The 17,869-nt window shown below is 43.1% G+C and overlaps 1 protein-coding gene across 8 annotated transcripts in view; it reads left to right on the forward strand.

Moving 5' to 3' along the window:
* Window positions 1-17,869, forward strand: part of Mdr49 (Multi drug resistance 49) — a 178,276-nt gene that overhangs the window by 124,913 nt on the left and 35,494 nt on the right. For 6 of the 8 annotated variants that reach the window (XM_076520292.1, XM_076520296.1, XM_076520294.1 and 3 more), the window contains 5 exons: window positions 3,051-3,184; window positions 11,295-11,364; window positions 12,039-12,123; window positions 13,045-13,238; window positions 14,050-14,298. In XM_076520292.1, the coding sequence (XP_076376407.1) occupies window positions 3,073-3,184; window positions 11,295-11,364; window positions 12,039-12,123; window positions 13,045-13,238; window positions 14,050-14,298 (710 nt within the window). In that variant the 5' untranslated portion in view covers window positions 3,051-3,072. The remainder of the gene's footprint in view (window positions 1-3,050; window positions 3,185-11,294; window positions 11,365-12,038; window positions 12,124-13,044; window positions 13,239-14,049; window positions 14,299-17,869) is intronic. The other 2 variants (XM_076520299.1, XM_076520300.1) reach the window with 1 other exon arrangement.

Below are 17,869 nucleotides of genomic sequence, written 5' to 3' on the forward strand. Positions count from 1 at the left end.
CAGAAAAAACGTTACCGCACCTTAAGTAACTAGAAGTAACGACGCCACGCGTCTGCGTGCCGATGTCTCCGGGCTCTTATTTCCCTTCGATCGTCCTTTAAAAAGAAGCTTCATCGGAGGACGGAGCGCTGCATCGGAGAAATTCCTGTCTCCGAATAACGAAAGCGAGCTTCATTAACGAAAGCGATTTCTCTCGTGTAATTTGTTGTCCGAGGATCTTCTGCTTGCTATAGAATGTTTACGTTTCGGCTCGGATCGATTCGACATTGATTTTCGCGGATTCTCTAACTCCGACGACAGCTCCGCGAAAAATCATCGTAGGATGACCATTTGTTTAAATTAAAGCTTGAAACCTCTACTTTAAGACGATGTTTCTAGGTTTCAAGTTTGACGCACCCTCGCAACTGTAACAATGTAAATGCGAGACCATGGTTGTCATATTGAAAATTTCGATGTTCGTTAAGTTTGACGAAACGCAGGGTCTTTGTAAAATTTTTGTCGGGGATGCCGTTCGCAGCTGAATAAAGCTTCACTCTCCGCCTTTAATTTAAAAAAAAAGAATCGTGGCTGCGATTTTTTCTCGCAAAGTTACAGCGCTTTAAAGCAACCCTTGCACCTTTGCCGGTGACAAAAGTTTTAGGACAAACATGATCTCGCGTTTAAATTGTTACAGTTGCGAGGATGCGGCGATCTTGAAATCCAGAAACACTGTCTGAAAGTAGAGATTTCGAGCTTTAATTAAAAAAAAAATTCGTCATCCTACGATGATTTCTCGCGGAATCGTCGTCCGTCGAAGTTGGCCAATTTTTATTGAAAAATTTTCGAGGTCGCAGACATTAGCAAATTTCCGGAAATTTCGAGACTCGAGAATGCAAGGAAAAACTTCGACAACAACCCCTGGAAGAGACAATGGCGTTTGAATTTTAACCCCGAGGGACCGTAGGAAGGCTAAATGTCGTTACGAGGCAGTTATTGTTGAAGTTTCCAAGAAGCATAAACGGCGCGCCATGCTAGAACCGGCACGCCGACTCGCCCTGTTTCCAAGGGGTTAATCAATCACTCGGCGTTTCCAGCGGGGCAAATATTTATGAAAACATTTGCCTCGATTCCTCAAAGGCGGCCGAGCCCGACGGGAGGAGCGTAAATAATGAAACGGTAAATAGAAGGGAGGCGACGCGACGGGGTCCTTTCGCGAAGGACCACCCTGCGCTCCTCGGAACGGAATTGCCGTGCGACCGGGGGCCGAGAGAGGGGTCGCAGGACGACGTCCTCCAGTCAATTTCGAATTATCCTATTTCACGAGCGAGCTCTGCACGATTTCATTTGTCTCCTTTCCAATAACCCGCCGTTGCACGCCGAGCCAATTTCTCCTTCATTGGCCTCCCGGCGAGCAGTTTATAAAATTTCCCGTTCGCTGCGATCGATGCAACAATAAATTGTCTCCGCGGAGCCGCGCGGGGGTGGCTCCCCGGTGGCCGTGGGACACCCTTCGCTCTCTCCCGCACGCGGATCGTAAATCATCGGGATCGCGGGACCGGAAATCGCGCCGAAGTAGTTGCCAACTCGACCATGAGAACGCTCTCTTTCGCTACTTGCCAGACATTTTTTTTCCTCCGAGCGAGCGCCGTATCCTGCGAAGCTAACACTTTATGCTTTCAATCGTCGACGTTCGGAGTATCTGCTCGTAAATCAATTTTGTTGTATTACGATCTTTAGGACGAGCAAGCGGAAACTTAAGAAACGCGGAGAGCGTCGGTACAAAGTGTCGGTTCGAGAAGCGTCGTTTAATTTATGATTTGGCAGTTCTAATGGATTCTTAGCGCGGACGAGATTCGAACGGTCTTAGAACTTAGGACACGCTCTTCTACGATTGGCATTATTTATTATTAGACTGCGGAGGTTTGCGCAAATGTACAGTACTGCGAAGGGTACTTGAAGGAACCGACGAAGAGTCTGTTCTCTACTCTAAGGACAATTTTGACCGATCGGCTGGGCCCTTTACGAAATTAATTATTCATCGCTCCATCTTATTCGATCACTGCCATTGCGCCAACTCGATGTCAAAGGACAGATTACACGCTTCGGATACGCGGGACAGATTAGGATTAAAAATGGGAAAATACAAATTTCAACGAAACGATACAGTTTCGGTATCATTTTTATGCTCGCCGATGGCGCAGAAAATTCGTCTCGGTCCTCGTGAAATTGTTTTGCCGGAACGGAAATCTGCAAAACATGTAATTACGTGGAAACACAGATGCAAACATGCGAAGTGAAGCGGAACATTTTAATGAAACATTAAACAGTTCGCATCCTGTTTTTCATTCGCTGTCCACCACCGGATAAAATTATACGGTGCAATTGTGCAGCCGAAGTACAATATGTATACCGTTTTCAATGCCTAATTATAACACACAATTATTCTCGCCGCGTATCGCCGGACTTCGGTTTCTTTTCGCGGTTGAGCGAGCAGAATCGAGAAAGCCGAATGTACAATAGCCGGTAAGACAGGGGTTGTGTTCGCTCGGTTCCCGCATCCTCTATATAACCGATATATATATATATAAAATCTGTATTTTGCACGATGCGCGTTCTATTAGGTCTACCGGAAAGTTCTGTCCGATAATGTCATTGCAAATTTCGATAGATATGCACATATTCATTTGAGACGCTCACGAATTGCCATCACGCTGGCAAGAGGTCATAAGTAATGACGGAAATTATATTGTACTAAATATATATAATAATATAAATAAATATAATATATATAATAATACAATAATATAAATATAATGTATAATATAATAATATATAATATATAATATATAATATATAATATATAATATATAATATATAACATATAATATATATTATATAATAATATAAATATAATATAAATATTACTAAATTTATGAAAAATCTATTATTTCCTTTCATTTCTCAAACGGACAGAACTTTCCGGTAGACCTGATATAGTGCATCGCCGCTGTTATTTAACCGCGACGAAACGCACTCGTCTCAAATTGTAATTGATCTTCTTCTGATTGCAGAGTTGTTAATTAAGAATGCGCGATGACACGGCGAATTTATCAGTGGACCGGAAACCCGCGCGAGAAGGCGCAGGGTATGGAAATGGAACCCCCCAAAACAAATTCTCATCGACAGGAAAAAATATTCTTGAAGTGTAAGTAGACGAATCGATCTCCCCCCTTCCCCCTCCGTCTCGTCCCAGCGATCGAACCGGCGCGATCGATTCCGGTCGCGCCGCAACTTCGTTAACTTCCGCGTGTTTAACGCGGCCGGGCTGGCCGCGTTTATCGGAAAATTTCGGCGGATTAATCCGACGCGAGCTTATATCGACGGTCCACCCGCTTTTCGAGCAACGATCGCGTTTAAAAGCCGGCCTTCGGGTGGTTCGCGCGGCAAAAGCTTGCCCGTCGCCGATCGATGACTGCAACGCTAATGATCGATGGCCCGCAAAATCGCAACTCTTTCTCTTTGTTGTATTTTTTTTTTGCTCGGCCCGCCCGGGCCCGGCACTCGATCACCGGGTGATAGATCGGGAACTAACGGCGATCGAGAACTCGCGAAGAGACGCTGGAAACCCGCGCCCCGCCGGTTTCCCGCCGGATCGTTAAATCGTGTAAGCAGCCTGGATCGCGTTGTTTAACGGAGGGTGATCGAACGATCGACCGATACAATGACGGATCGCCGAGATTCCTGCGAATTAGCGGACACGGGCTGCAACATGCCGAACAAATTAAACGACCGGGCAGGGACGATCCGGCTTCGTTCGGAATTATTCTCGGCGGAGAATAAATATTTGCGGGAACGGTTGCATTTCGAGGATAGAACAGCATGTTCAATGATTTGATCTTCGATGATCTCTATTCTCGGTGCTAGACAATTTTCGAAAATTTGTTTCTAATATTAACAGAGTTCTCCGACTTCTAGAGTCGCGCGTGAAAGGCTCAACTTTCTTCGAAATGCTCGACGAAGTTCCTTGTTTTAGACGATCAGAATTATTGTAATAATAATCTTTGTTTAACCCTTAACGGTCCAATGCCGCCATACGCGCGGCAGAAATCAATAAAGCCGTAAAATCTGGCAGGAAACGTTGGAAGAATCGGCACGGAGTTTTATTAAAAAAACGAATATCTCTTCTCTATATTTGATAGAAAAATTTTCAGTAAAAAGTTTCTCTTCGTCCGAAAAACAGTCTGGACTTGGCAGTGTGTAAACTGGAAATAAATAGTTTTTGTCCCCTAAGGGTTAAAAACTGAGAATTAGGGAGAATTTACTGTGAAACCGTCTCGATCGTCCAAAACACAGAATCTCGTCGCGCGTCTCCGAGCGAGTTGCGAAACGGCTCGTCGACGCGATCCCGTCTCGACGTTGAATTATCTGTTCGAAGATGCTCGCAGTGTTTTCACCGGTGTGTTTGTTCCGCCTGAAGATGTGTCGCGGCCGAATGATGCAATGACGGATCGGCGACGGTGACACGGCGGAAAAAGAGTTCGATCGCCGCGTCGATTCGGAGCGCAGCGTCGCCGCGACGGAGCTCGCGCGCGTGGGAGGACGGGAAAAAGGGTGGCCGGTGCTAAATTTACAGCCGTGCGTCGTCGTCGTCGTGGTCGCGCGGCCGTATTATAATTAGTGACGCAAATGAGACGGAAGCGTTCTCGGAAAGTTTTCAATACGCCGGCTGACTCAGGGGAAATACGGTCTTATAGAGTTATTTCGGAGAACGAAATTGGATTAGAGGTGGTGGGCGATCCTCGGCGAATACGCGCGCGAACTATTTTCGCCCGGCCGTCTGTGCATCGTTTTACCGTTCAAAACGGAAATAACGCGCGGGCCAAAGCTTCGATAAATAACTTTCGAGCGGTCTGTCGCGTCGCGCGTCTAGATTGTTCTCGAGAGCGTTCTCTCAAAAATCGAGCAACGCGCGTTTTACCCTCGTAAGAACGACGAGACCGAATTTATCTCGAGCTTCCGCTATTTTCGCTAACGACTCGAACGCGACGATTTCGGAAGAAGAAATCGTCGAAATCTGTCGTTACGAGCGGCGGCGCGCCGGTAGATTCGGCGTTGATCGCGTGGATTTCATCGGGAAAGAATTACGCTGTTCGTCGACCACGCAGAAATTAGACGAACGTTGATCACGCTCTGCACCGTTTCCACCGACGCGTCGCAATTGTTGCGCGATCAACGATCAGCGTGACCCTTCATTCGCTTGCTTACGTTGCGCAATTTGCATGACCGATAAAGAATTGCTCGTTGATTACGTTCTCATTGGCGGAATCGATCGAGGATCGATTAACTAATCTATCCCGGCGATATCTCGTAAATAACATTTTTTACGAAGAACTGCAATAACGCGGGCTAATTGCAGTTGTGATCGGTTGTCATTCTTAATCGACGTGTTCACAACGGTTCCGTTCCATCGCGGCGGTAAACGAATGATAACGCGAAGAAACAATCTTGCCGTGATAATCGAGTGCTCGATATATCCGAGAACAATCGTTGCATCGATTAATAATTGCGCAACAGCGATGAGCCTGCATTAGTTGCACGATCGACAAGATAAACTGGCGAAAGCAATTAGCCGGCTCGACGTAATTATTTCCCATCGAGGTGTACACGTCAAGTTCCGTTAATTCTTCGCTCCGATTGTCGCGAACGCGTACGCGAGCATTCTCCGCTCGAAGAATCACTTTTTCTAGACTCTTTCGTTAATTGATAAGTAACCGGAAATGGTCTTCTTTAACTCCTTGCGGTATAACAACGAGTCTCGTACTAAATATCAAGATCATTCGTTCCGTCAAAATCGAAGCAGAATTTGATTATTCTGCTATCAAAATCTTGGACCGAAAGCCGTAAAAAGCCATAAAACAAATCGTAGCGCAAAGTGTGATCGCTAGAATAATAATTGCTAGAGATATCAGCAATAGGTAAATTAGAGAGATATTATATTATATAGATATATATTATATTATTATATATTATATTATTATATATTATATATTATAGATATTATTATTATAATTGCTAGAGATATCAAACTACAGTAAATTCTCCCTAATTGTCCTTCAGCTGCTAACCCTTTGCACTCGAAGCCATTTTAATTATAAATCTAAATTCATTCTTCTGACTTATGGTATTTCTATTTATATATTATATATATTCTATTTATATATTTCTATTATATTATGGTATTTCTATTTATCAATGTGCATTTTATGCATATCAAATTCAATTTTGTGACTCGTACAACAATTAGACTTTTAACAATTTTTTTATATCTAAGCTTTTATAATATAAAAATTATCTTGGAACGTGATGCAACAATTTTACTGGTGCCTCGGGGTCACCACTCGAGTGCAAAGGGTTGAACAAAGAGGGACAATTTGGGAAGATTATTCGACCGCCCTCGCGGTTTATTTTGATTATTTTGATTATTTATTTTAATATCGTAGTTGTCGATCGTTGATAATTGTAAAAACGAGCCGCAAGATAATCGTATCTCCTCTTCCCGGATTGCCCATTTTCGTGCACAATCTGAGCGCGAATCGGGGAGAATTAAATGCATTTCGTATCGCTTCGGGGGTCGCGTCGCGTCGCGCCGCGTTTCCGATCAATCCGGCGGAACGTTTTTCGGACAATCGAACCGTTTCAATCGAACTGTCGCGGGGCCGCGGAACTTTCGGCTGGTTCGAAGTTGAAATTGAACACTTCGCGCCTCTTCCGCGAGGTGTTAGGTGGCCGCGGGGGCGTGAGCGCGCCGATCGAATTAATTCGCGAACGTGTAATCCGTGCAGCTGGCAGCCCCGCATAAAACGTCGATCGTAGATTTGTCGCAGGAGTTCCGAACAGCAATTACGAGGCTAATGGAGCCCCAGCCGGCTTCCGGCACAGTCCATCGGGGTCCCGGCTCTTCGCAACTTCCTTTATCGTTCACGCGCCGACGACTACGTCGACGTCGACAGGGACGAGAACGACGACGACGACGACGACGACGACGACGACGCCGTCGGCGACGATCATCACGGTTCGCGAGCTCCCGTCGATCCGCGATCCAACGATTTACCGAGTGCTCCGCGGTGATTTATGACACGGCGACGCCTCGATCGTTTATTACCTCGCGGGATAATGGGCATCGATTAGTCGAAGGAGATCGACGATCGGAAATTTCGACCGGAAACGAGCCTCGAGCGCCGCCTCGTCTGAATTTTCGCCGGAATTTTTGTCCTACGAATCTTGCCGGGACTCGATTTAAAGAAATCCTCGAACTTAGATTAATATAACAATATTATTATATATATGGTTATAATATGGTTATAGTTATAATTATAATATGGTGGTTATAATAATTATTATAATATGGTAATAATAATAATATAATGTTACAATTAATATTATTAATATGATAATATTAATATATATAATAATAATATAATATTATAATTAATATTATTTTTTAATATAACAATATTATTATATATATGCAATGGTTCAATTTATTGAATCGATCGAGAAGTTGGTGTCGCTTTTATACAATAACGTTTTTAGATTATTTATTTTTATTATTATTATTATTATTTTTATTATTATTTTTATAACGAAAATGGTGTTAATTTCCCGATTAAACGGAAACTCGATTTAAAGAAATCATCGAACGAGTTTCCGTTTAATCGGGAAATTAAGACAATTTTTGTTATAAGAAAACGTAAAACGTACCGCAACGTTATTGTATAAAAGCGACACCAACTTCACGATCGATTCAATAAATTGAACCATTGCATATATATAATAATATTGTTATATTAAAAAATAATATTAATTATAATATAATATTGTTATATATATTAATATTATCATATTAATAATATTAATTGTATCATTATATTATTATTATTATATATTAACATTATTATATTAATAATACTAATAGTATTAGCGGCAGCATGAACTAATTACGCCCTATAAATCGAGCCCGTCCCCCGGTGCCGCTCCGAATCCAATTACTTTATTTCTCCGCTTTCCGCGGTGCAGAATCCGTCGCGAATCCGCAGTTTCGCTGCGAGCAACAGAAATTACGTTTCGCCGGATCGTAACACCGTTATGCAACACGTCAACAACGATTATGTATTTATCAACAGAGAAAAATTGACGGAATTATTATTTATCTGCACGCTTGTCTGATTATTTTTTAATTATCTGATATGCAATTTGTGAATTCCCGGAGTTTATCGAGCAGAAATGTTTCTTTAATTAACGCGAACGAGATAAGGCGATTTAGGTGTCTGACGTATGGAATTTCGAGAGATAATTGGTAGTACACGCTTCGCGAAATATTTTTAGCGACCCGCGTATGCGTATTTTTCGACGATCGCGATCGCTTCGGTGCCGGCGCGTCGGCTCGGGGTTCCTTGATCGATGGGCGAAGGAATTTCGGCGTTTAGCATTCTCGCGAAAATGCTAACGGCGAATGACAGGTGCCACGCGCAAAAATAGTACGGGAACGCGTAGGTACGCACAGCCGCACCCTGTCTGGCACGCGCTCAATCTGGCACACTCGAATCCGGTCACACCATTCAAAGGGTTAATCGAACCAGCCTGCGTCGATATTTGCGCGTTCTATTTCTGGCGTCGTTCTCGGTCGGCGTTGGTATCGTTGTTATGTTTCTCTCCGTCGTCTGCCGCGAGCATAAATGCCGTGTGTTCCAAAAATGTCTCGTAAACCGGAAATGGGGGGTTCCCGAGGTCATTCTAAGTAACTTTTTCCTCGGCGAAAATGCAATCCGTGGCTTCGTTTACGAGTTATTAGCGAAAAACGGCGACCAATGAGAGGCGAGCTCGGCGGGCCAGCCAACGAGCGCGCGGAGGCCAGTTCCGCTGATTGGCCGCTCGGCCGTCTCGCGCCAGCCCCTCGCCTCTCATTGGTCACTGGTTTTCCGTTAATAACTCGCAAACGAAGCCGCGGATTGCATTTTCGCCGAGGAAAAAGTTGCTTCGAATCGCCTCAGGAACCTCTCGCTTCCCGGACGTACCATAATTTTCGGACACACTGTATTATTACTTGTTGTACCAGATCATCGTTTTCTATAGAAACGGCGCAAGATAAGAGTCGAAATTCGAGTATCGAGAGATGCTCCGAAACAATACATTTTTGAAACAATAAGCGCATGTAATCAGCCGGTATCTGCTCGCGACTCATGTACGTGTTCTTCTCACGCACACTCTCGCCGGATTGTTTCGATTACCTAAATCGATACGGAGCAGACAAGATTCCGCGAATCGTTTCTAAACCCGCATCTAATTTTAATCTCTTATCAAATTGTGCTCCGCGATCGCGATACGCAATCATCATTCCCAGTTGGTTCCACGAAATCGTCGGCGTCACGATGCAACGAACGATCACGCGGTCGCATCCTCGGTGTTCCGACGGTTTCGCGGAATCGTCGACGAATTTCGTAAGACCGGCGGGATCGTTATCGACGCCGCGCGAGGAGCACACGCGTTTGTTTAAGAAAACGATCGCGAGCCTTCGTTAAACCGGCGAGTCACAACTCCGTTTCCCAGGCATGATTTTAACGATCCAGCGACACGTGTCGAGAACCGAAATCGTCGGCGCGCAGTTGCGATTCCGGCCGATTTCGAGTAATTCCTGAGCGACGATGCGACGTCGATCGTCCACATTCACGATATAATTGATCGAGGACGCCGCTCCGACGAGAACGGAACATTAATTTCTATCTCCGATCCGTCGCGGTTCGAATGTTTTCGGTCGTCCGTTCCAAAACTTGCGTCGACGTCGATCGATACGTTATCGATTGATTCTATTTTCATGAGATATTACGGTAAATTCTCTCCGATTTTTCCCTCAGCTGGTAGAGGAAAATGGACAATTCGGGGAGGATTTATTCGATTAGATTATTCGAGCCTTGCACCTTCTTCTGAAATTGTCCATTTTTGTCCACAAGCTGAAAACTGCGGATTTGATGCGTCTGCGATAAAAATGAAGGGAGTGAAATGAAAAATTTTGGGCACGTTATATATAAACTATATATATATAAACTATATTTTCACTTCGTTTCTATTTCTGACAAGTCACTCTGATAAATTTGGTTCTTTGCATGAAGTCCGCAGTTTAAACGTGAATCTGTGACACGCGTTGCAACGAGTAGATCGTGCATCTTCAACAGAATGTGAAAGTCATGAATCTAAATGGAAATCATTTGCGACCCGACTTGATCCATTAAATGTTGCATTTTGTAATGGCTTTTGTACTGCGATCCTTGATCGATTAAATATTGCAGTTCTCGATAGATTAAATATTACAATTCTTAATGGATTATATATTGCAACTCTTGATGACTTGAATATTGCAGTTCTCGATAGATTAAATATTACAATTCTTAATGGATTATATATTGCAATTCTTGATGACTTAAATATTGCAGTTCTCGATGGATTAAATATTACAATTCTTAATGGATTATATATTGCAATTCTTGATGGAACAAGTATTGCAATTCTCAATGGTTAAATATTGCAATTCTCAATAACTTGAATATTACAATTCTTAATGGATTATATATTGCAATTCTCAATGGCTTAAATACTGCAATTCTTGATGACTTAAATATTGCAGTTTTCGATAGATTAAATATTACAATTCTTAATGGATTATGTAATGCAATTCTCAATGGCTTAAATACTGCAATTCTTGATGGATCAAGTATTGCAATTCTCAATGGCTTAAATATTGCAATTCTCAATAACTTAAATATTACAATTCTTAATGGATTATATATTGCAATTCTCAATGGCTTAAATACTGCAATTCTTGATGGATCAAGTATTGCAATTCTCAATGGTTAAATATTGCAATTCTCAATGGTTAAATATTGCAATTCTCAATGGCTTAAATATTGCAATTCTCAATGATTTAAATATTACAATTCTTAATGGATTATATATTGCAATTCTCAATGGCTTAAATACTGTAATTCTCAATGGGGCTTAAATGCTGCAATTTCAAATTCTGAGGAAGCTACAACAATTCTATTCGACTGCGACACGTATGTTTCGATGCGCTTGGTTAACAAGCGCATGGCTGATGAATACGTGAAGATGCACCGTCTAGTCTAGTGACAAGAACATAATCGAACGTCGAGCCAGGCTCGGCATGGGACCGGGAAAGGTTAACGGTGCGCCCGACGCGGCGCACGCAAAACAATTGTCTGCAGGATGTTCTGTGTTACGGTACCATCTATATTTCATTTCAGACACGCTCCAAGACGCGGAGAAGGATAAAGAGGAAACTGAGTATATGCTACAAGAGAATGGCAAACCGATGTACGAATAAGATTCCTTACAGACGAATGTTTAAATAATAATTGAGAAATAGAAGCGCAAAAGTCCCAGTACCGAATCAGGATTCTCGTTAAAAATATGTGGGAATTGTTGAGCGAATCCTCGTCCTAGAGACTGGAACCAATCGTATCAACTTATAAACACTTTCTTTTATCCTATTCACACAATTGTACAGTTGCTGGAGCACTTCCGGAATGCCGATAGCTTTCGATTCGATTAATTATTCTTCGAATTCGTTGTTCGATCTAGAAACGGGTTTAGAATGTTATTTCTTGCGCGAATTTTTTATCCGACGTGAAAAACGTGATTTCGGCGTCTCCTCGGAATCTTTGCACGTTTCAAAGCAGAAAAGAAAATGTCGCGAGGCGTACCGACTTCGTTTCTTAATGTCGATTTATTCTTTTCATCCGCCATGTTTAACTCTTTATGGCAATAATTCATCAATGCTCAAGAATTCCGAGCGAATTTCGTATTTCGATCCGACGAAATATTTCGGTAACGAGGTCGCCGATGCGCCGGAAGTGCTCTTCGACGGAGATCTCTGTATCCACTCAGAGAGCAAATGCTCCATTCGCACGATTTTCTTGCCGCGCAAGGATGTTAATTGGTGCGAAGGGCGATCTTAATCGAGCGTACGAAATGATCTCTGTCCACAGTGAGTTCGTGCCACCGCAAACGAAGGAGGACGACAAACCGGTCGCGCCGGAACCTACGCTGCCGCCAGTGCCTTACTTCAAACTCGTAAGTTTTTTTCGCGGGGGCACCCACGGATCCCTTTGTCTCCGACCACGACGAACACGGTCGGCCGTCGATCGATCGGGGAGCCTGTTTTTGTTTCGAACCGTACGAGCCGCTCGTTAATCATCGAGGCCGGACCGACATTAATTTCCCCGGTCAAATCTCCCGGAAAAACGGAAGCTCGCCGCATTGAATCATCGGAGAATATGTTTCTGAAATTTTCGACCGGCACGCGACAAATTGCCGAGGCGAACGTCTCTCGGACCGCGGTATCGATAGGGCGACCCTCGTTAAGGCCCACGCGCCCGGTTAACAATCTCGGGAACACCTCGATCCGAACGTTGAAAAATCGTGCTTCTTTTCGAACGACTATTACTGCACGAGACTTTGACTCTATAAAAAGCCGTTTCTTCGCTTGCCGGAGTCAAAAACCATTGTATACTGCTAAAAAGAAATTATGACAATTTTTGGACAGAAATTGACCAACTTTGAGCGACGATAACTCCGCGAGATATCATCGTAGGACGTTCACCCTTATTTTAAATTATAGCTCGAAACCTCTACTTTAAGACCATGTTTTTGCATTTTAAATTCGACGTATCCTCGCCACTGTAACAATTTAAACGCGAGGGCCACGGTCGTCGTATCGAACATTTCGATGTTCGCCAAGTTTGGCGAAATGCACGGCCTTTGACAAATTTTTCTCGGGAATGCCGTTCGCAGCCGAATAAAGTTTCGCTCTTCCCCTTTAATTGAAAAAAAAACGAAACGTTGCTGCGATTTTTTTTCGCGAAGTTACGGCGCTTCGAAGCGACCCTCGCGGTGTAATCCGTGAAACGCGAACCGACGAATTTGCGAAATTGTGAAAAACGCGAAATGGTGATCGAGCGATTCTCACGCGAAACGCGCGATTGAAATTCGCAGTTTCGATTTGCAACATGCGGGGAGCTGATGCTGGTCTTCGGTGGCCTGATCATGGGAACCCTGACAGGCCTCTGCATCCCCATCTCAACGATCCAGTACGGTGAATTCACCACGCTGTTGGTGGATCGTAACATGGAGAATATCACTAGTACACCGACCCTCATCATGGAGTGGTTCGGGGGAGGGAAGGTCCTGTAAGTATGCGCGCATATGCTACCATTATGTTTCATACTTTTCAAAGATGTATGTAGTCTGCAACTCTTTGGAACGTTCGCCTGTACCAAGGAGAAGAATTCGATTATTAATAGGAATCTTGACATTTCTCTTCACCGAAATCTTGCAACTTTCGATTAGAATCACAGTAATTTCTCCCTAATCGAGGAGACACGATTATTAGAAAGATTTATAGTATTATAGTATTATAATATATTATTATAATATTATAATATTATAATTATATATATATATATATATATATATATATATATATATATATATATAATATAATTATATAATAGTATATTATAATATTATATTATTATAATGTTATAATAATATATTTATTAATAATCGAGGAGACACGATTATTCGAGAGATTTGTAGCATTATATAATATTATAGTATTATAATATATTATTTTAATATTATAATAACATATATATATTTATTAATAATCGAGGAGACACGATTATTCGTGAGATTTATAGTATAATAATATATTTATTGATAATCGTGGAGACACGATTATTCGAGAGATTTATAGTATTATAGTATTACAGTATTATAATATATTATAATATATATATTATTATTACAATATTATATTATATTATAATATTATTATTACAATATTGTATTATTATAATATTATTATTATAATGTTATTATAATATTATTATTATAATGTTATTATAATATTATAATATTTTTTATAAATTCAATTATTTTTGCGATATCATTATATGACAGAATATTATAAACGATTCGCGGCATTTTCGGTTGCAGGGGACCTAACGCGACGCAAAAGGAACGATTGGCCGCGCTCTACGATGATTCGGTAGCTTTCGGCGTGTCCTCGGCGGCACTGTCCTGCCTTCAGTTCGTCTTCGCCGTGTTCACCGTGGACTTCCTGAATGTCGCGGCTTCCCGTCAAATTGTGAGGGTGCGGCAAATGTTCCTGCGAGCCGTCCTCAGACAGGACATGACGTGGTACGACATCAACACGTCCACTAACTTCGCTAGCAGGATTACCGAGTGAGTATCATTCGCCGAACGGAACTCGCCTGTTCCCGAGACCTCGACGAAATTGGTTTATTTAAATTATATAAATACTAAATTTTATATATATATAATATAATATATTAAATTATATCCGGGATCCACGTTTTCCCGGAGCGAAAACGTGGATCGACACTTTTTCAGCGAAACAAATGCTTGTTCCGTGGTAAGACACGTTTCCCTGATCTTCGCCCCGAGATAATTCACGCAATCGCGGTAATCGCAACACGTTAACGGCGATTCTTAGTCCGTTTCAAGGTTCAGAGAGGCAAAGTTTAGCGAACCGAGGACGACTCGTCACCGGCGTCGACGAAAGCTAGTTAAGTAGCCGTATTTTCGCAGGATCCGGTGATCCGGCTTCGAAGCCACCCTCGAGGGTGGTATATCGTGTGTTCGATCACGAGGTCTGCGCGGGTGTAAACGCGGGGCTGGCAGGCTGGGGGAGGCTGAAGAGAAGCGGTGGCGGGCAAACTTCAGTGAACGGGATCGCGATCAACAGGTGGTCGTTCTCCGCGAGCCTCTCCTCTCCTCGCCCGATACAATCTCTCTCTCTCTCTCTCTCTCTCTCTCTTTCTCGCTCTCTCCCGCTCTCTCCCTTCGTCTCTTTCCACCTTTCTCTCTTATCCGGCTGCTCGTGGTCGCGCCGACCCGCGTAATTATCGAAAAGTCAAGAAGGCGGGATTCATAACCGGCTAATTAAGACGCGGCTGGGGACGTCCCACTTACGCAACCCCGTTTATTCCGAGACCATCCGGCCCTGCTACAATGAACCGGGTTGCACAAGCGTTAATAAATCGTAATTGCGAAATCGAATCAGAAGCTTGGGGATTGACTAACCAACCGGCCGGCTGAAAACACCGGTTTTCATGGTACAACGAGATACAACGGAGCTTCCGCGCGAGTTGTCGCGCGTGCTTTGCACACCGGGTGACGGAAACGTACCCGCGGTTCGTTGGAACCGTTGGTCAGCTTCGTTTCTATCGACCCTTTGGTACGGCTTTTGTCGATTTCTCAATTTATTCTTCGGACGGCGGACATTTTTGAGAATTTATGGCAGCCACGGCTAGACGAGATCCGTTCGAATCGATTCATTTTCATTTGTATATCATCATGACTTCTTCGGTGACACCAAAGTGTCAATTATTTTAAGTATTATTATTTATTAAAGTTAATATTGTTTTATATTAATTAATACTTAATACTTAAAATTATTTATATATATAATTTATATATATAATATAAATATATATATATATATATATATATATATATATATATAATTTTAAGTATTAAGTATTAATTAATATAAAATAATATTATATATACATATTATAATTAATACTTAATATTAAGTATTGCTATTTATATTCGATATTAATAATTAATAATTACATATGACTGCCGCATAATTAGAATTCGAATGGACCGTTCGTAACTCTGGGTTAATTACTGCGTGTAATTAGCTGTATTACATACATCGTGCAGTAAATTCTCCCTAATTTATAGAAATTATTATTCGAGTCCCGCGGCTCATTTTTATGGTTGCCGGTCGCCAGCAATTATAAAAAAAAAAAACGAGATGCAAGACTCGAATTCCCAAATTGTCCTATGTAGGAAAATTCGGGAGAATTTACTGTAACGACGTCCGACGGTGTTCACAAGCAGTCTGGACGTCTGAAACGTTCGCGTCCGTCGCGACGGTGAATCCGTCGGCCGTCGTTTTCCCATGCCGGAACCAAAGCGTGCAGAGGCGGCGCGACTCGCGTCACCTTCGATCACCTGGTAGAAAGAGACAATAAAAGGCGGCCGTAAATAGCATCGCGGAATATGTATATCAGGCTGCTAGCGGATCGTCTGGCATTAGAAACGTTTTGGCTCGCAACCGGCGACCCGCGTGCATTTATAATGGCAATTACGTAAATTTTATTTGCGCCACTGCGGCCCGCGCGGCAAAGTTTTATGAACCTGACACCGCGCCGCGCGAATTAAAGGTTCGCACGACCCATTGATGAACGTAGCCGTGAAAATGCTGACTGTGATCCCCTTTCTCCTCCCCTCTCCCCTCTCCTCCCGTCATGATTTCTTAATGCAATCTCGATCGTCGCGCAGGATCGTTGGCCGCCGCGTCAGAATGCCGTCTTTCACCGCGACGACGTCTTTATTGGAAGTCAATGAGAGACGCGGAGTTCAATAATTCAATTGATCGCTCGATCAAATCACTCTTAACAGGGCCAAAGGTCGATCCTACCGTTCGGTTACGAACTTTTCTATGAACGGCGGCGACCATCGCATCGCGTTTCGAGCGCCGCTATTATCCTTTCGGCTCGCTATTCGTTCGCTACGATCAGGCATCCGCGGAGATTTCGACAATTTCGACTGCTTGAAATTAGCTGTAATTATTTCTACGTAAAATAAAAATTGCCCGAGTCAACCGCGAGATTCGAGAACACTGTGACAGCATGTTGAAATGCTCGAAATGATTCTGTTGTCTTGCATTCGATCTGCGAAGAATTCGGTCTGGTAAGAATTAAGAGGAGTGTAATTGGAACACGTGTTTTTTAACTCTTCGCTTTGGTATTTCACGTGGTGATGATTTTAACGAAGCGTTCAAATACGCAACGAATGAATGACACAGAAAATTCACCCGATTTTCGTGGAGTAAAAAATGATTCAAGTACGGAAAGATCACTGTCGAGGATATAATACTACGGTTAACACTGGAACCAAGCCCTAAATGCAACTTTAAATGCAACTAAAGTTCATCCCAAAATTCTTCGCAGGAACATTTTCATAGCATCGGGAATTGTTATAGAAAAAAAAATCGGAAACCAGTCATTTCGACTGGTTCGATCGAGTTCTTGGAAATCCGTTTCGATCGAACGGTTCAAGGGATGTTCGCAGATCGAAGAGCAGAAACCTTTTACAAAATCGAATCGTTCGACGGACGAACAGGGCTCGCGAGACGCTCCCGCCTTGACATTCGCATAATCAGCGCGGATAAGTGGGACCCGTTTGTCGGAACGAAAACAGCGAACGCCGCGTTCCGGTTCCGTTCCGCGTTATGCGACGGTTAAATCGCCGGAAGACTTTGGCTCCGCGATATCGAAACCGAATCGACGCGAGCGTCGTCGGACGAATCTTCAGGTTCGTAATCGAACGCGGGGTTTCTAATTCGAGGAGCGTGGCGTGATGTCAAGGTGACCCGAGCACGGCCCAGAAGATAACGCGAACGTTAATTAATCCGCTGAATGGCTGCCCTCGGCCCGCGTTATTTTCGGCCGCGGCAACTTTCGATAGAACTGGCAGGAAGTTGTAGGAATAGCTTCTAATTGCGTCCGTGGACGTGCAGAAAATGCCAGAAGGCCTCGGCGTGATCCCGACGTGTGTGTGCTCTAACGCTCTAACGCGGGAAAAAGTGAGATCGTACGATCGGTCCACGCGGTCGTAGAATGCGACGCGAGAAACGAGCATTTCGTAGCAAAGCACAGTAATGTCTCCTTAACTGACGCTCGGATTGTCCACGAAAATGGACAATTTGGGAAGAGGA

This window comes from Megalopta genalis, chromosome 3, assembly GCF_051020955.1.
Source record: "Megalopta genalis isolate 19385.01 chromosome 3, iyMegGena1_principal, whole genome shotgun sequence".
Classification (NCBI taxonomy): Eukaryota; Metazoa; Arthropoda; class Insecta; order Hymenoptera; family Halictidae; genus Megalopta; species Megalopta genalis.